The sequence below is a fragment of the Aythya marila genome (genome assembly GCF_965140915.1).
Source record: "Aythya marila genome assembly, chromosome: 6".
Classification (NCBI taxonomy): Eukaryota; Metazoa; Chordata; class Aves; order Anseriformes; family Anatidae; genus Aythya; species Aythya marila.
In genome coordinates, this window is record NC_139047.1 from 11,562,995 (window position 1) to 11,582,302 (window position 19,308).

At 37.6% G+C, this 19,308-nt stretch overlaps 1 protein-coding gene across 10 annotated transcripts in view; it reads left to right on the plus strand.

The window, feature by feature from the left end:
- Positions 1-19,308, plus strand: part of PCNT (pericentrin) — a 79,775-nt gene that overhangs the window by 46,294 nt on the left and 14,173 nt on the right. For 9 of the 10 annotated variants that reach the window (XM_082763599.1, XM_082763606.1, XM_082763603.1 and 6 more), the window contains 13 exons: positions 2,844-3,071; positions 6,361-6,531; positions 7,842-7,994; positions 8,598-8,768; positions 9,028-10,146; positions 10,868-11,404; positions 12,429-12,528; positions 12,961-13,115; positions 14,777-14,974; positions 15,278-15,451; positions 16,089-16,284; positions 16,873-17,095; positions 17,561-17,711. In XM_082763599.1, coding sequence (XP_082619725.1) covers positions 2,844-3,071; positions 6,361-6,531; positions 7,842-7,994; positions 8,598-8,768; positions 9,028-10,146; positions 10,868-11,404; positions 12,429-12,528; positions 12,961-13,115; positions 14,777-14,974; positions 15,278-15,451; positions 16,089-16,284; positions 16,873-17,095; positions 17,561-17,711 — 3,576 coding nt within the window. The remainder of the gene's footprint in view (positions 1-2,843; positions 3,072-6,360; positions 6,532-7,841; positions 7,995-8,597; positions 8,769-9,027; positions 10,147-10,867; positions 11,405-12,428; positions 12,529-12,960; positions 13,116-14,776; positions 14,975-15,277; positions 15,452-16,088; positions 16,285-16,872; positions 17,096-17,560; positions 17,712-19,308) is intronic. The other variant, XM_082763601.1, reaches the window with a different exon arrangement.

Consider the following 19,308-nt stretch of genomic DNA (forward strand, 5'->3'; position numbering starts at 1 on the left):
AGTTGACTGGCAGCTAGCAAACATGACACCCATCTACAAGAAGGGCCGGAGGGTAGTCCCGGGAAACTATAGGCCTGTTAGTTTCACTTCAGTGCCAGGGAAGCTAATGGAGCAGATGATCTTGAGTGTCATCATGTGGCACTTACAGGGCAACCAAGTGATCAGGCCCAATCAGCACGGCCTTATGAAAGGCAGGTCCTGCTTGATGAACCTGATCTCTTTGTCACTTCTATGACAAAGTGACGCGCTTAGTGGATGAGGGAAAGGCTGTGGATGTGGTCTACCTTGACTTTAGTAAGGCTTTTGACACCATTTCCCACAGCGTTCTCCTCAAGAATCTGGCTGCTCATGGTTTGGACAACAACATGGCTTTGTTGTGTTAAAAACTGTGTATCCGGGCCCAAAGAGTTGTGGTGAATGGAGTCAAATCCAGTTGGAGGCCGGTCACTAGTAGAGTCCCCCGGGGCTCACTACTGGGGCCAGTCCTCTTTAATATCTTTTTTGATGATCTGGGTGAGGGGATCGAGTGCACCCTCAGTAAGTTCGCAGATGACACCAAGTTAGGTGTGTGTGTCGATCTGCTCGAGGGTAGGAAGGCTCTGCAGGAGGATCTGGATAGGCTGCACCGATGGGCTGAGGTCAACTGCATGAAGTTCAACAAGGCCAAGTGCCGGGTCCTGCACCTGGGGCGCAATAACCCCAAGCAGAGCTACAGGCTGGGAGAGGAACAGTTGGAAAGCTGCCTGGCGGAGAAGGACCTGAGAGTATTGGTTGATAGTTGGCTGAGTATGAGCCAGCAGTGTGCCCAGGTGGCCAAGGAGGCCAACGGCATCCTGGCTTGCATAAGAAGCAGTGTGGCCAGCAGGGCTAGGGAGGTGATTGTCCCCCTGTACTCGGCTCTGGTGAGTCTGCACCTCAAGTACTATGTTAAGTTTGGGGCCCCTTGCTACAAGAAGGGCGTCGAGGTGCTTGAGCAAGTCCAGAGGAGGGTGACAAAGCTGGTGAGGGGTCTGGAGAACAAGTCTTACAAGGTGCAGCTGAGGGAACTGGAATCATTCAGCCTGGAGAAAAGGAGGCTCAGGCGCGACCTTATCGCTCTCTGTAGGTACTTCAAAGGAGACTGTAGTAAGGTGGTGGTTGGTCTATTCTCCCATGTGCCTGGTGACAGGATGAGGGGCTAAAGTTGTGCCGGGGAGGTTTAGGTTGGATATTAGGAAGAACTTCTTTACCGAAAGGTTGTTAGGCATTGGAATGGGCTGCCCAGGGAAGTGGTTGAGTCACCATCCCTGGAGGTCTTTAAAAGACGTTTAGATGTAGAGCTTAGTGATATGGTTTAGTGGAGGACTTGTTAGTGTTAGGTCAGAGGTTGGACTTGGTGATCTTGGAGGTCTCTTCCAACCTAGGTGATTCTGTGATTATATAAATCAGTGTTATAGAAGCAAATCATGTATGAACAGCTGAATCTGTGGCAGAGTGAATTATCCATGCTGGAAGACACCAGATTGTCACCTGCCTTCTGTAACCTCTGATAGGAGCTCATTAGATTTATTTTTAGAAGTAGAGTGGTTATATATCATTCTGCACTCATCTTGGTTTCTCATTTACTTTGATACCATGCATTATGACTTTCTGAGGCTGTATCACACATACAGCCTACATGTTCTTTGTATTGTGGCAAAGATTTTGCTTTGAAGTCCATGTGACTTGTTGAAGGTAGATCTCTACCCAGAAGGTATACCTCTGTGGCAGTCTTTCATTAACTCTTGAACATACAGAATCATAAAGGATGTATGTAAACTTATTCAAAGTATGTCAGAGTGTTAAGGCCATATCTTGCTTTCCATCCAAGATTGTTAGATGGATGATAGTTGTTTAGGAACCACTAGTGTTTATGTGGCTTAGTAAAGGGAAAGTTCTGAAAAACATAAGACAAGAAAATAAGACATAAGAAAAACATAGATGATGTAACTATTTGCAACCTCTCTCAAAAGGATCAAAATTTAATGGAGAAAGGGACACAATGGAGGTAGCTAAGCACATGACATTTGTGGATAGGATGAGGTATGTCTGCAGTCTGCCAAAACACATCAGAACAGTTCTTACATAGTTGCTTAGTGAATCTGTATTGTCAATAACTGCTTACCTTGCACCAAAACAACTCAGTTCATTTGAAGTTTTAATTTCTGCATGTAGTAGTTAGAGGTTCATAGTTTTTCCCTTTGCTCTTCAAGGTATACGAGTGGGATTATTTTTTATTTTGTGAAAAAGTGCTGACTGGTGCTTGGAACTACCATCTGAGAGTTTTCCATGGGGATGAAGGTTGTGGAAGTGTTTCCTTATCTGCAGAATTGCAGCACTAGCTTTCTAGCAGTGTGGTATTAGACATTGATTAAGTTGCATATTTTTCTTTCAATTCTTGGTGTTTTCTTTCAAACTGTAGTTTCCAGAAGTAATGAAAAAGGTTTCTGAGGTTATAGAAATACATCCAATGCTATTAGTAATGATCCATTTAATCTTGAGTATTTTATCTTAAATTAAATAAAGTTCCTTTTGATGAGCATTGGGACTAGAGTGTATACTTCCTTGCAGCATTTTGCTAGACTATTAAAAATATAAAGTGTGTGTAATCAGTTTTGTATTTAAGAGCCACTGCATTTGGAAAACAAGACTTCAGAAAGTTACTTTTTCATCCTTTCTCCATGTCTGATTTTATTCTTTTCTGGGATCTTAGTATTAGTTTAGTTCATAGTAGAATTCTTCGTTCTTAGCATGAAATGACTCTTGCCTCCAACTGGAAGCTTCTTACGTTGCCTGAATATCTATATAATGTGTTTTCTGTATAGGTAGACTCTCTGCAAGCAGAAATAAAAGAGAAGATGGATGATTACAATAAGCTGTTATTAGAAAATGAGGAAAAGCATCAAGAAATCATAGCTCGTGATAAAGAGATAGAAAAACTGGTGGCACAAGTACAAGAACTGGAGCAGAGCAGTACTGAAGTCTCAAAGACCATTAACTACTTGGAACAACAACTACAGAAAATGAAGAAACTAGAAACTGAATTAAAACAGGTAACTTTAAAATACTTAGTTAATTGGAAAGACGTTAGGCAGATAATGTCTTTGTAGCAAATATCAATGACTCTGTTACAGTGTTCTTTGAGACTCTTCCTTGCATTCAAGGGTGAGTTAAACCATTTTATTAATGGCAGACATTGCAGCCAATGTTTTAAACAACCTCTGCATTTATGGACCATAAGCCGACTTATTATATTGACAGCTGTCATGTTTTGGTGGATCAAAGGTTTTCTTCTCTGGAAGTTCCTGAGAGATAGTATTACTAAATATTAAATCTGGTGGGTCTTCAATAAGCAACTTTGTTAAAATTGTATAAGCTTAATCAGTAGCTCTTCTTGCTATATGCCACTGGAGCCAGGTTTTTTGCCATGCTCCCAGAATTTGTTTTGTTACTACAGGAGATTTAAATACAGCTTAGTTAATGGAATTGCATACTGCTTAGCAAAATTGTCTCCTCACAGACATCTCAATAATCTTTCCTACCTTGTTAGGCTAAATGTTTGTTTCCTCCCAGCAGTTTTCCTTCAATAAATGTTGTTTGTGTGTCTGTCAAGTTTGAGGATTTGAGAGTAGTGTGATCTAAACTAAATATTCTCTATTATTCTGTAAATAGTTGCTTCCATTATTTTTTACTTTAAAAATTGTGAACAAAATATTTTTATTTTAACTTAAGCTGAACGTGATATAGACTAGCCAGTTTTAGTGTAAGTACTACTATTACTATCTATTTGGCACTTGTGAGATTGTATCTGGAGAATTGTTCAAGACTCCCCTGAACAAGAAAGACGGGAATACTAGAGCAAGTTTAATAAAGGTCCAACAAGATAAGATGGTTGGGGGACTGAGGTAAATGATTTATGAGGGGAAGCTGAAAGACGGGGTTTGTTTGTCTTTGTGGAGATCATATTGTTGCCAACAACCATATAATGTGAAGCTAGAGAGAATATGAAACCTTGAGTTGCATGCTGAAAGGATGAAAAAATACAAGCATAAACTGCAACAAGGAAAATTCCAACTAAATGGCAGTGGGAAAAGTCATACTGGGGTTAGTCAACGTTTGAAAAAGATATTCAGAGTGGCAGTGGTTTCTCTAAAATGTCTAGAGTTTGGCTGTCCAAGGCCCTGACCAGAGCCAAGTTTGTTCTGCTGTCAGAGGTTGAACCAGAGACTCTAGAGACTTAAGCTATTTGGTAATTTAATACAAATGCGTGAAAGCTTTGGTTTTTTTTCTGTTTAGTTTGCTTTGGAGTGGACAGAGACTGCAATATGTTTGTTCCTGAAATTTTGCTTTTTGTCCAGGCTTTCTTTTATCCATGTGAATTAAAGACATTCTTCTAGCTCTCTGAATGTCCTAGTCAATTGGTTGTTCTTGAAGCTCATAAGCCAAATTTAGACTCTTTTGAGAAACTAATTCACCAGTTTTAAACAAGGTTACAGCTTTGAATTTACTAACAGTAGTCATTGTAACATGAGGCAATTCTGTGCAGAAAATAGATGTCAAATGAGCTCTCAATGATTGCAAGTCATGAAGTTTTTCTATAAAAATACATTTGATTTGAATGGCGACTATAATTTTTACTACCCCCAAAATTCCAACATACAAAAATATAGGCACTGCAGCTAACAGAGACTAGTGCTAATATGAAATAGGCCTTGGAAAGAGTAACTTTGAATATGGAACAGTATCTTTTTGTGAAGAACAGTGTCTTAATTCACAGTTATCAGATCTATTTATCACATCATCCGCCTAGAGTAGGTATTCTTTGTTCTTTTCTGGCCCAATTTCTTTCAGCTGCCCAGGTTGTTGGTAAATAACATTGATGGTTTTGGTTAGGGTTGTGCTGGGAGGGGCTTGGCCCTTCTGAGTTGATGGCCCATTCTTTTGCTTTGAGGTCTTGCAAGTGGTACTCACTTAAGGAGCCTGTTATCCTTATCCGACATGTTTTGCAATCAGGCAAAGGTGGTACCACAGTATGCCCTAACTGCACGGGCATCCAGAATCAGGTTTTACATTGATGCTTTGCATAAAGCTCTGTTTTTTGCCTGGGTTGCTGCTTGCTTTTGCTGGGTCACTGTTATGACCTTAGAACATAGCAACAGAAGAATGTTAAGAGAAACATCACTCTTGTGTGCTGAGCTGTGCAGACACCATGACACACTTGTAGCTCTGCTGTGCAATAAATGGAAGAACATCTGAGGGGAAGTGGCCTGGTTCTGCAGTAATCCAGATCTGCATGTAGTTATTGGGAGCTTTTTGTGAGTGATCAAGATGAACTTCAAAATGGTGCGGATAATGTCTGTCTTTTTAGTTGACATCGAAACTGAAGATAGACACCGGTGTTGTTTGGGTTTCATCATAGTGTATGGCAGCAGAAGACCTGAGGGGCTGGTTAATATCACAGATACTGTGTGATGGCAAGAAAAATTCATCATAACTTAACTGGTTGTATCCCCTGTAATTTCCCCTTTCCTCTTGTGTGCTTTGTGTATGTGGGGACTGCCCCAGAGCTGCCAGAAGGCCAGTGGGGACTGCTTAGAGGCTGGTGGGTGGAAGTCCAATGGACCCTTCAGTATCTGCATAAAGTTTTGAGCAGCTCTTTTAAATACGTGTTGTTGGGCGTGCTGTTTTGGTAGTGTGGTACAACATAAACTTTCTGATTTTTTTTACTTTTATTGACGTCTCTTTCATTTTAAGATCAGAAGGTGCTATCGATGTACTCTGGGTTTTAACTCTCTTTAATTAGATAAAAAATAGTAAATTTATTTTTGGCAAATTATATAATGAATCGAAAATAATCCTTCTGTTAGAGGTTTATTGAGCTATGGTCAGAATAAGTGTTGAACAGCAGAGGCAGTTCCTGCTGTAGGTTTCATGTCCAGCTTTCCTTTATCGTTTTAAGTACAAATATGTATGCATGCTATTTGGATGACTTCCTAAGTGAATCTTTCTATGTTGGACTGACCCAGATCCTGAGGACTGTGTTAGAACCACAGAGAGGACTGAAGGAGAAATTTAAAAATAAATAAATAAAGGAAGAAAACTATGTCAACTTGTTAGACCACAAATCTGATGCAAAAATGTAGTGCTGGTGCTTCATTTTATGATTTATCATGATATATTTGTAGGAGATGTTTGGTCTACCCAAAACTCTCCACCTCTTATATTTAGCTTGTTCTTACATTGGATTTTTCTGGGAAAAATAAGTTTTCTGGTAGAATTATTCTGTCCAGATGGGTTTGTGTATTGACAGCAATTAACTCTAACATAAAAATTCCTTTGCAGGATAAAGAAGCATTGCAACAGCAGCAGTACAATAACCTTATTCAAATCTCTGCCCTACAATCTAAATTGGATGAAGCGAGGCACAGAGTACCCACAGAAGGCACTTCTGACCAAGGGCTGAAGGAACAGTTACAGGCAGAACAGGAAGCACTTGAGAGGAAAGAGGGAGAGGTAATTTGAGTTTTGTTAGTGTTCTGTAGATTTTTGGGTCGCTTACATAATTCTAGAATCATTTTGTGCAAACTTACAGCTGAGAATTTAAGCCATTCAAAGATCAAATGACAAAAGTTCATGTACTAAGTGTGCCTTTTTGACTAGTATTCTCTGTGGTTTGGTGTTAACTAAGCTTCCACTTTTTTTCTTTGTTTTATTGTCCCTCTGTCTGTTTCCCATTCCTCTGGAAATTGTCCTGTGATGATTCATATCAGCTTTGATTGATCAATTTCTGTTGTAAACTGATTTTCTTCCCCCCCCAAAGTTGAGGTGCAGCAGGAAACAGATAAATTTTTGTTTGAGAGTAAGTGATGATCCTTTTAAGAAAAGGAGGGCCAGTGATGCATAATGGTGTCATCTGACCCTCTACAGTTTGTGGGCCAAAGAATTTTAGCGATGAGTACTTGTACCAAGCTAAGCTAAAGTGCAATATAACTGATAACATTATTTAGACCTTTTTTTGGGTGCACATGCACACCCACATACTCATCCCTCATGCAGTATTTTTATGTAATTTTGCACAATTACTTTTGCGTACGTAATATACAAACATACAGTCCAGTTTAGGTTGTGTGAAGAAAAATAACGTATGGATGACCCTTCAGTTAACTCTACACCTTTGTTTCAGAAGCAGTAAGCTAATAAAAACTCATTTTTTACACATTGAAGTTTGTATCTCTAGAAGTCTTATTTCAGGATTCACCAGTCCCTCTTAAAGCACTTGAAACTCACTACACAGTAAGGCAAGAGAGAAAAACCATGAGAAATATGTAGTTACTGACTCTTACAGGGTGAAGTTGTCAATGTTCAGATTTCTTCTAATAGTTGTGTACTGGGATTAGCACTGCAGTGCTAATTTCCCTCTTTTAAGAGGAGGAGAATGGTGTTTGGGTTACTGCTTATGATTACATTAAACATCACATGCTAACGTTTCTCACTGCTATCTCAAACTACATCAGCGGTCAGACCCTGATTGTCAAGAACATAAATTAACACATCTTTTATGACCAGTTAGATTTTATTTTAAAGAAAACAGGCAACCACCATTGCAGCAGTTTGGTACCTAGCTGAGGAGCTGGAATACTAGCTTCTTACTCCTTTTTATGTCTCAGATATTTTATTAATTTATTGAATTTAATTAGGGAGAGTTTAAACCATAGAATCTGCTGAAGCTACTTGTTCTAACTAAACATAGCAATGAATGAAACTTTATTTCCTGCTTAAATAGGAGACTAAATTAAAACAGCTATGCATTTTCTTATTTCTAGATTGCAAGCTTGTTAGAGCAACTAGATCAATATAAAGATAAATTGACAAGTAAAAATGAGGAGATACTGCAGCTGAACTTGCAGCTAGAGTTGCAAAAAAACCTTAGCACCTCCAGCATCAGCCAGCTTCAGCTAGAGAATGCGTGCTTGAAGGTAGGTTTTCTTGGCTTCAGCGTGTTTCAGGTAAAACTTCAGATACCTCCTTTCTTGAGTGTTGTGGTCTTTATCTCATAATGTGATAAGTATGTACTCCGTTTCTGTTGTCAAGTTATTATTGTATTCCTATTGGGAAAAGATATCTAGAACAACAACAAAAACAAAATACTATAGATTCATGCTTATGGCATTATCTTCTGTGTTCATTTGACACTAAAAGCTTAGCTTTTTTTCTGGTCCTGATAGATTGAGCCTGCAGCATTGCTGTATAGTAAACATGACACTTTTGTATGCATTCCTGACTGACCTCTATGGCCACAGCAAATGTTGTTAAGTTATAAAACTGGTTGGTTGTCAGTATGGCAATTAGTGTTTATCTGTTACCTTGAAAGTTAAGGAACATTGTGACAATTTAATCCAGTTGTACAAAACCAAATGAAGGAGCTATTGTTGTGTGGGTTTTTTTTGTTTGTTTGTTTGTTTTTAATTAACATTATAGTAAGGAGGAGAATGTTTAAGTAAAGCCCTTAGGTCTGTTTTGCTACTAGGCTGGGGGAGAAAGTAAGTCCTTTTGAATGAGACTTCTGTTTTTCTCGACAGGAGGATCTAACAAAACTTCATGTAAAGCAAAATCAGGATTTAGGTACAAGTGATACCTCAGCTCTGTCATTCCCGGAAGCGCTACTTAAAGAAAAGAATCAAGAAATTGATCATTTGAATGAACAAATGAAAAGACTCAAGCATGAGCTAGAGAACACTCTGGAGAATACAGTAAGAAAGTTTACTAGAAGTTTAGTGCTTTATTTTGATGTAAACAACAAATACAGAATCAAATTGCAAATGAAGACTATTTGATATTTCTCTTAGGAAAGTAGAGAGTATTCTGAGTAGCTACCCACCTGAAATCTGTAATTGTTTCTGCTATCAAATGTGTGATTTTAAAAAAACAGAACAGAAGTAGTTTGAATTCTATGTGCAATAGCAATTCTTCCTACGCATATTAATATTCAGACCTTATCCTTTTGCTCAGGTTGTAGAAAACCGAAAGTCTGAAATTGAAGAACTCAGATCTCTCATTGAGCACCTTCGTAGTGACCAGGAACGGCTGCGTAAGGACAAAGATGAAGAGGTAGAGCAACTTCATGGTGTAATTGAGAAACTTCAAAAAGAGTTGGCGCAGTTTGGACCAGTATGCCATGAAGTTAGTGACAACCAAAGTGATCTTTATCAACTTGGATTGGAAAAATCAGCAGAAGACCTTCAGAATGAATTGAAGGGATTGACAGATTTTCAGGGTGATACTGATGTGGACAGAAGAAATGCATTGCTAATCACCAGTGTGAGAGAACTTCAGGAAAAGCTAGAGCTTGTCTCAACTGCTAGAGAAGTTCTGCAGCAGCAACTGGAAGACAAAGAATCACAGTTGAAAATGGAAGTGGAAATTTTAGAGAAAAAATGCCAAAACGCACAGGAGTCATCAAAGCAGCACCTTGCAGAACTAACCTCTCTGAGAATACAGTACAATGCACTTCAAGAAGAATACAGCCTTTTCCAAAAACGCGCATCTCAGAGAGAGGTTGAAGCAAGAATTACTACTTCTCGCATTCAAGAACTTGAAGAAACTCTGAAAGAGAGGGAAGCAAGTATTCTAGAAAAAGATACACAAGTGAAGATAATGACAGATCAGAGAGAAGCTGACAAAAATGAGTTGCAATACTTAACAAAACAAGCAGCAGAACTTGAAACTGAATTGAAAAAGAAAGATGCAAATCAGGCTCAAGATGTTTATAGTCTTCAGTTACAAGTTTCTAGACTTGATTTTCAGGTGCAAACACTGAATCAGAAAGAAGCAGCTAATCAGAGAGAAATCAATGAACTGCGAGGTAGCACTGCAAAATTGAAAGATCAGATCAGGGCATACGTGAAAGAGCTTGAAGCCTTACAATTGGAAAGAGATGAACTTATTTCACAGTTGAAGTTATCCAAGTCAAAGGAGCAATGTAATAATGAAGATGCTAACTTTCTCAAGGTATTCAGCCAAGGAGGAAGAAAAGGTGAAGCCCTTAAAAAAGGAATGGAGGAATTGGAAGGAGTGGAAGCTTATGTTGATCAGTCACTTCCAGTTTTGCTTTCCCCAGCTGATATACTGGTATGTAATTATTTTATTAATACTATTATGCTGTTGTTTTAAATAAGCCAATATTGTGAGTCTCTACAGCCCTATCGTTATTCCTTTCAGTGCTGTAATAGTAGAAATAAAAGTGCTGATGGCCTGTACTACTACAGGTTCTAAGAAAGAGTGAAAATGAATATATAAATGTTATATAAATGGATGTAATGAAAATTAGGAAATTAACCAAAATGAAAGCTGGAGGTGCAGCAAAAAGGTGTTTGTTTCTCCTGGGCTGAAATGACAGGTACAGGAACTGTACACAGAGCTTTTTATTTTAACCGTTTTGTTTGTTTGTTTGTTTTTTTCCAGTGCCCTGGGTCAGGAATTAAGATAGTTAGGGGAGATTTGTCAAATCAGGAAAGCAACGTGTTTTGATTTTTATTTATTTAAAAGTAGGATGATCATCTACATAGCTGCAAGGAATATTGTTTTTCCTGTTTGATGAAAAAGTCAGCTCTGCTGAAATAGGTACACTTTCTTATTGTATGGGATTTTTTTTCCCTTTGATGATACACTTGTTAAAAAAAAGCCTGTTTAGTTTGTATATCAAATAAATGAAAGTGTTGGATTATTGTATAAAATCTGGGAATAATAATAGATTTGATTATAATTTCTGCAATGAGTTTTTAAATATATGTTTTTCAGTTTGTAAAATCATATTTAAATTGCATTAAGAAATAGTTTTATCTCGTTGTAGGAAAAAGGTGAAGTTATGTTTGACTCTATGACTCACAACGCAAATATAAAATCTCAGATTAAACAATCACAGGAAGATATCTCAACTCAGGAAATGGACATGATGAACAGATCTGAAGAGAAGCAAAATTTGAAAAAGTATTGTCAACTAACATTGGAAAATGATCAAAGTCCTGATTCTCCAAAAAACAATTTGAACATCTGCTACAGTAAAGAAACACGTAAAGATTTCCAGGATTTCATTGTGGATATGGCTTTGTGGGGTTCACCTGAGATTGTGAGGAAGGAAGATACAAGCATGGAACTTGAACCAGTGCTTCATGTGACACCCTTTTCAGAAGCTGAAAACACAGATTTTCAAGTGGTACACGTTAGGTCATCCCTTCAAGGAGATAATTCTCTTTTGATGGGATTTTCTAACCTGTATGAAAATGGCAGTGAAGAAGCAGTACTGGGAGTAGATGTAAAATCTCCAGTTTTCTCTGAAAGTACCTATTCTGTTGATGACAATGAACATGTTATCGAGAAAAATTTGTTGGTAAGTGATATTTCATACCTTGATTTCATTGTATTTACACAAGACTGCTCAGCTCTGTTCCCATCCTAAATCATTGTTGGGTGATTGGCTCTAAGTAGTGGAAAATTACACACAGACACACAGAGGGTACGAATAGCGTTGTTCTGGATGTACCACTGTTAGAACCTCTCTCACTGTCAGATACTGGAGCAAACTCTGGGCTGTATGTAAAGGGAATGTCTTCCTGCAGAGTTCAGCTTCTCTCGGACACACACAACTTAAATTGACAGGCTCTGATAGAGGCCAGAGAATTTGGGCTTGTTTGGGTTTTTTGGCTCCACATGAAATTTAGCATGGCTCTTATTGTGCTGGTGCAGTGGGCCATTCATGAGAGAGGTTGCCCTTTGTATATTGGAACTTTATATTGAACTTCTAACCCTTTTTGATTTGAAAATGAATAATCTTCTGGATGCTGACACAACAGTGGATGTTGTGTGTGTGATTTCAGGTTGGCTTTTAGGGAACCTCATTGTGAGCTGTCCTTAAGATCAAGTCCACTGTTATACCCCCATAGACTGAACAGATTTCAGTAGAGGCTTATAATTTCTCCTCAATTACCATATTTTATATTTTAAATTGCACAGTATTGAAATTTATTTTCATGCTGCAGAAAGCAAGTTTTTGTTCTACTTGCAAGTTGTAAAGTGTATGTAATGTTCTTATTTCTTCCATTTTGCTACAGAAGAAAAGTATCTAAAGGGAAATTATTTACAGTATTCCTCAGAATGACACGTCATCTGAGACTAAATGCGAATGCTTCTCTTTCAAAGACTGTTCTGTTTCTTAAGGCTACTGAAAGAGAAAAATGTAGACAGAATGGTTTTCAAGGAGTACTGGTGCTGCATGTGCTGTCATTTGCTGCCTCTAACTCTTCGAAGGAGTAGGCATTTACTCAAGTCAGCACCAGTAACAAAGGTGCTATAAATAGAGACATCTCAACAGCTGGGTTGAGAAAACTAAGTTAATGTGAAAAATTATTTCCAAGCAGATGAGAGAAGCAGATAATCTAACCCCATCTGATTTGCAAGATGACATAAGATCAAGAGGATCTGCCACAGATGTGATGAGCAATGAATATGGCAGCAGTAAGTTCAACTTTGTAGATTCCTTTCACTTTTTTGATAGCTTCAGGAGAAAACTATTCTAATGTTGCCACTTTCCCTGATTTTCTTTTACTGTGCATCTTTTATTTGATATCTGTGCCTTTCTTAGTTGGTTCAGAAGACGGTCACGCTAGTGAAAGCCTACTTTTCCATCTTCGTCCCCTTTCATACTGGACAGGAGACATGGGGTTTTGAGTTTTAACTTAAAATCATCATTGTCGTTCCTGGTGCTAAAGGCGACTTCTAACCTTTTTACCTGCTTAAGTGTGTTTCGGGTCAACCTCTTATAAGTTATTTCAATCAGCTAACCATGCATTTATGCTAGCAGAAGGAATCACAGTTATTTGTAAGCAGTTATGCTGCTTTCATGTTCTCTTCAGCTTTCTAACACCTGGGGGCTGTCTCTTTCTCTAGGTACCAGCTCAAATTTGGCAGCTAAACTAAAGCAGGAGCTACAACCATCAGACCACCTAGATGCAAGTTTCATGGCTTACATGCAGTACCGTGGCATGTTTTCAGATGTTATGGAATCAATGAGAGAAAAGGAAGTACTTTCACCAGAGTTGAAGGTAATATATTGCTAACATAAACATACTATCAAATTAAAACTGAAACAGTAGAAATGAAATGCTAATATAAAATGGAGTTAGCTGTTGGTTTCTAAGCTAACTGCTTTAGAAAATTTACACAGTGAACTGTTCTGCAATGGTTTAAACCTCAAGTTGATTATGATTCTTGAGACAAGCAAAAATGACTCATATATAACAAGCCTGTTGACTTGCTTGTACTCGCTAGAATTACAGAAGTTTTGTTAGGGCAACACTGGTGATGTTCCAGCATGTGGCAGGGCTGATTTGTTGATTGATGAGTTTATCTCAGAGGCTTTACAGAAAGCTGTTTCATAAAGAAATATATATAATTGAAATGGTGCTCCCTTGCCTGTTTTTGACATTCTGATCTGATGGAGATCTGTGGAAACACCACTGTATGGAGGGATCTTTCAGATGGTTCAAGGAGGAGGAAAAATATACGCAAGACTGAGCAATGATTGCTTACTCCAGTCATTAAAGTGAGTTCAAGAAGGTATATATCCCAGGGACTCTTTTGGTGCTGTAGCTGAGCAAGCTCTCTGTGATTCCAGAAATTCCAGCTGGTAGAAGGGAGAAATTCAGTGTTCCAAATCATCTCCTGTGTGAGGATGGCAAGAAGTACAAGGCTTAGTGTGGTAGACTACAGGGTTTTCTAGTACAATACTATTTGAAGAAACTTAAGTAATGTAAAACTAGAAGTATATTTCCCAGTGTGTACTTGCTGCCTCCCAAAATGTCTAACAGACACTTTCATCAAGCTCGGAAAATGAAGGAAGATTTGAAAAAGTAGAGATTTATTTTTTTTATTTAGTTGCTTTTATGGATCATCAGTTACTGACTGGAAGATCTAAGTGCATGTTCCAATGCTGAATGTTTAGTATGACATTTCAGTGTGCTTCTGCTTCTCTTGTTAATATTTACTAAAGGGTTGCATCATTAAGCATTCCTTCTTGAAGTATTCAGTATTTTGATTCCAGATGCAGAAAAGCAACTTGGGTTGATTCAAAAGTTAAGTCATGCAGAGAAGTGCAAAGAAGAATACAAAAAGTTAAGGAAAAGTACCTTGTATTGTTGTTGTGGTAGCAGTAAGTAGCAAAGAGAAAAAGTTCTATGTCAAGGTTGGGTTATTTCTGGTTAAATGTACATAGAAAATGATTTAAATCTCCAGTGACATTCCTCATAATGAGACCAGAAAACATTTGTGTGTGATGTAATAACTTGTGAATGGAGAATTTTATTTAAAAGAGATTATTTTACCCAGTAATATCAAAGGAAACAGTTTCTACTGTGTAAATTAAGATTATGTACAAATAACATCTCTTAAAATAATCAATCTGCTAAATTAAGCCAAGGTTGTCTAAATATATAATTTTCTATCATCACTGGAGTTTAATAATATGACTTGATAGAACTTGACCTATTCCTGGAAAAAGTGTTTAAGGGGTGTGTGTGCATATTCTGAGTTTACTAAGCATGTTAAGTACCAGGGCAGAACTTCATGCCTTTATTGATGTTACAGCCTAGGACAGCCACCTTATTTTTGTTGTCTAGTCCTATCAGATTCCACTCATACATTGTCAAGATGCTGATGCCTGTTTCCTAATGTTGAGTGTTTTCTTTTTGTTTTTTTCTCTTGTCAGACTGTGCTGAAGATGGTATATGAGGAGAGCTGCAAAATATTGGCTTTGTCAGAACATTCCTTTGGTTTTAAGGATCAGAAAAATATTCATCAGACCACAGCAATGATGGAGGGATGGCAGAAGGAGGGCATCGCCTTGTTGGAAGCTATACAGTCGCTGAAAGATTATCTTAGCAAGGTGGCAGATAGAGGAAACAAGGTATGAAAATAAAGATGTCTTGTACCCTTTAAAAACTGGTTAACTTGTTTTGTGTGTGTATATATGGAGAGAGAGATGTATTTTATATATATATACATATATATATATATATATATAAAATAAGTATAGTACATATTGTATGTGTTTATATATGAGGAGCGGGGGACTCTTTCTGAGATTTGAACAGGCCTCTCAGACACCTTTGGTCTGCTTGAATTAGCAATTAGTTTTATGCAGTAATGATATCAAAGACAGTAGGTTACAGATTGGTAATAGGTGCCTTTTTTTTTTTTTTTTTTACAGGAATATTCAGATATTACTGCTGACTGGAGAGCAGAATTTCTCCAAGCAGTACAGAGTGTGTTTGAGAAGGAGAGAAATGTGTTGCAAATTGACTTGAAGTCTCACTTCTCCAATCCTGGGTGTGGCGATGAAGTTTCATTAGCAGAAAGGCTAGAGTATATCATGAAACAACAAGTAAGAAAACCTTAGTATTATGCTCCTAAATCACTTCTATTCCCCATTCTTTATTTGGGGTTAGATCTGGACATGTTGCATGGATACCACTATTATTTTTATAAGTTTGTTACTTCCATTGTTAAATAATACCGTGTGCATTAATTTGGATTTTGTATAGGATGAGTAGGCTTTTCTAGTCTGTTTTGACACTGTTTTTCTCAAGCTCTTCTATTATAGAGCCTATTGATTATTTTACCTGGCAGCCAGACAAAAATAGTGAGCAGGAGACTGTGATATGGAAAAGGAAATATTTGATAAAAGAATCCCATCTGGAGCTTCACAAACTTCTGTTGCAAAGGGTGTATCCTGAGCTAACTCCATAACTGTTTGTTGTTTTTTTTAATTATAATTAGTTTTCATCTTGGTAACTGCTATGTATGAACTATTATTGTTACTATTATGCTATTTTGAAGCTAATGAAATGAGGTCTTTTGTTACTTCATTTTAATTCAAACAGTTAATGTTAAATATTTATTTAGTCATTTGAAGTTGCCTCTCTGTAAAACTTGTACTGAGTGGTTCTCTAGGGTTTATCTCTGTTGGAAGAAAAATGGAGATAGACTTGTAGATTTAATAGGAGTTGGATCATTTTCAGGAGGAACAGAGGCAGATGGTTGTAGAACATCTTTTCTCTTCAGACCGAAATAGCTTGCTCTCTGAGATACAGGACCTTCGAGCTCAGCTACGCATGACACACCTTCAGAACCAGGAGAAGCTGCAGCAGTTACAGGAAACCCTTACAAATGCAGAAGACCATGGGAGCAAACAAGAACACCAGCTTCGGAGGAAAGGTAGTAATTGTCAAGTTCTCGTTGCCCAGTTTTCTCTGTCAGTTCTTTCCTTTTTGCATAGCAGATAAAAAGCCAGTTTTAGCAGAGGAAGAAGTGGGCCTTTTCTTCTTTCTAATGTCATTGTTTAAGATAAATCTGTGAAAAGCAAAGAGAAACTTTAAAAGAACCCAAAGCAATGGAGTTGAAGGCTGACTCTCTGTATGTATTCAGGAAAGAACATTAAGTCTAGTAAGACACCTGTGGTTGTTTTCAGGGAATTCTTTGTATATATATATTTGCTAGTAAATGTATCATTTTGTTTAATGAGTTATAGGATCTATGAGTAAAAGGTTATTTGCAGTATATCACAGTAGGTCTTAAAGTCTCACTCAGTTTTTATATCCTCACTTTTCCTGGTCCACTAGCAGGCAAAGCTGTAGCATATGTATGCATCTTTCTGCTTGTTCTTATAATATTTGAAAATAAATAACTTCTCAAGACAAGAATGCTTTAATACAACTATTTTTCTGCAATTTGAAGCAGTGTAACTGACAATATATTGTCAAATTCTCTGTAATATAAATAACTACTAACATTTTCTTATCCTAGTTGAATTATTAGAATATAAACTTCAGCAGGAAAAATCAATTGTAAGTGACTTGCAAAGCTCATTGTCTGAGGAGCAGAAGAGAGTCTCTGAAACATGTGAACTCTTGAATCAAGAAAAAGCAGAAGTATCAGCCCTGAAGTCAGAGCTATATGAACATAAGCAAGAGAATGAAAGGCTACAAAAAGCCCTAGAAGAGCATCAGAGGGAAATAAACAAGTTCCGGTGAGCAGTAGATTTTATTTATTTAAATTTATTGACAGGTCTGAAAAAGTTTTATACTCATTGGGATCACAGATGTGCCTCTGTCACTTTTCATGGATATGTTTGCTTTTTTTTAGTAACAAATTTATTTATTCATTGATTCAAATTCAAATATTTACCTTCCCAGTAGCACTTAGTTCATAACCTTCTCAGCAGTCAAGGCATGTTGTATAACTGTAATAAAAGTATCCTGGTAGAACAAAAGAGGCAATTCTCTGTGTAGATAATTTACCTATATCTTTTAGTAGGTACTAACTAGGACAATTTTAGCTTTTGCTTGCACTGAAGTAAGCTGTTTTAAAATGCTCAATAGCTGTGACTTGAAACTGACCTTCTTAACTGAGGCTAACTCACAAAAAAGTAATCCAAAATCACTTGCAATGGATGTTCTGTTCAGAACATAAAGTGTCATTTTGAACTTTTCAGTTTTGAATTGGAAAATAAAGAAAAGGATTTGACAGCTGCTCTCCAAGAATTGCAGACCGAACGCCTGAGAGAAACAGAGCTGCGAGGCTTGCTTGAGGAACAACAGTTCCAGCATAAGAAAACAGAAGATGAAAATAAAAAGGCCTTGGAGGTAATGCCCTGCATCTTAACTTCGTGCACAAAAGAAGTGAATGAACGCATTTTTGCACTGTTTTTTGTATCCAATGTTTTTGTTCAATAACAGTTTTTAAAAAATAGAAGTTACTTCTGCCCATTGTGCATAGCATTTTTTCCCTTGCAGAATTAAAGCTTTCAGTTACTGTCTGCACATACAGAAATAAGCAAATGTTATATGCATCTTTTTTATATATTAATGTTTTCACAGCCTTATACTTTCTCTTGGGGTCAGTTTTGTACTGCCCCTACTGTACAGCAAAAGCCAGATTCTACAATTGTGTAATTGCACCCTTTATTCCAGAGCAAATATGCCATGAGGATGTGCTGTGTATGATCAACTAAGATTATAAAGAAAACCATTTAATGATACATACACTTGGCAGAGAGTATCTGGAACCTTTCTGATGTAAAATTTATTTTTGGAGGTTAACCAAACTTTATTTATTTCTGTACCCTTTCTTCTGAACCGAATAGAAAACAAATGAACAGCTTTCTCACTGATACTGTGATAGCAGTGACTTAGTTCTTGTAAAAGACTTTAGAATGACTAGAAAATTATGATGATTTAACATAAACCTTTTGCAAAATTAGAAACCAAAGCCAAACTCTAACTCCAGAACAATCCTGGTTAGATAACCAAAATGGGGAGAGACAGTTCTGACTCTGTTTTTTCTAGTCTGTCTTCTCATTTGTTATCTTTCTGATAGGTGTTTGAGTGTGTAGGTGTTTTGTTTTGTTTTTCCTGTTTGTGTGGTAGGCATGGTGCTAACATGTTCCATCTTGTAAAAGGACTGCTCAGGCAGAGAAGACAGGGACCACCTTATTTAAAGGCTAAAAAGAAGTGCATGGCCCAAGATATGGAGTTATGCTACAGATTAAACTGTTCATAAGTGCCACTGCAGAATGCTGATGGAATACCAGTTTGTGCCAGATGTCTGCCCTATAGCCACATGACCTAGATTCCTATATGGCCAGAGAAGATCTGGTGCTGACTGGAGGGAGAGGGTAGAAACTCCTCATAGGACTTCAGCAGTGCTAGTTCTGTCTGCAAGCATTGTGAGACTGCCCATTCAGTTGCTTCTTTCCCTTTTAAAGATGTGGTGATGGCAATGCACTACCTCACAAAATTGACCTGAGAATGGATTATAATCATCAGTCTATGCTGTGTGCTTCAAATAGATGGGCTGTAAAATCTAGAGATTTTACAAATGCTCCTACTGCTTAAGTGTGTTTGGTTCTTTTAAATCAGTACAGTTTTTTTTCTGCTTCAGGTGTCATTTATTAAGGCATTTGAGTGATGTAAAGAACATTGACTACCAACGAGGATCATACTGATTGAAGAGGCAAAAAAAAAGTGCTGCAAGATGTTTTAGTATGATCTTTGGTTTTGTTACTTGGTGTCATGATGGTTCAGGTTAGAAATTAGGAAATATTTCTTCTCAGAGTAGTCAGGCAGTGGAACAGGTTGCCTAGGGAAGTGGTGGAGCCACCATTCCTGGGGGTGTTTAAGGAAACATTGGACGTGGTACTTAGGGACATGGTTTAATGGGTGATGTTGGTAGTAGAGTGAT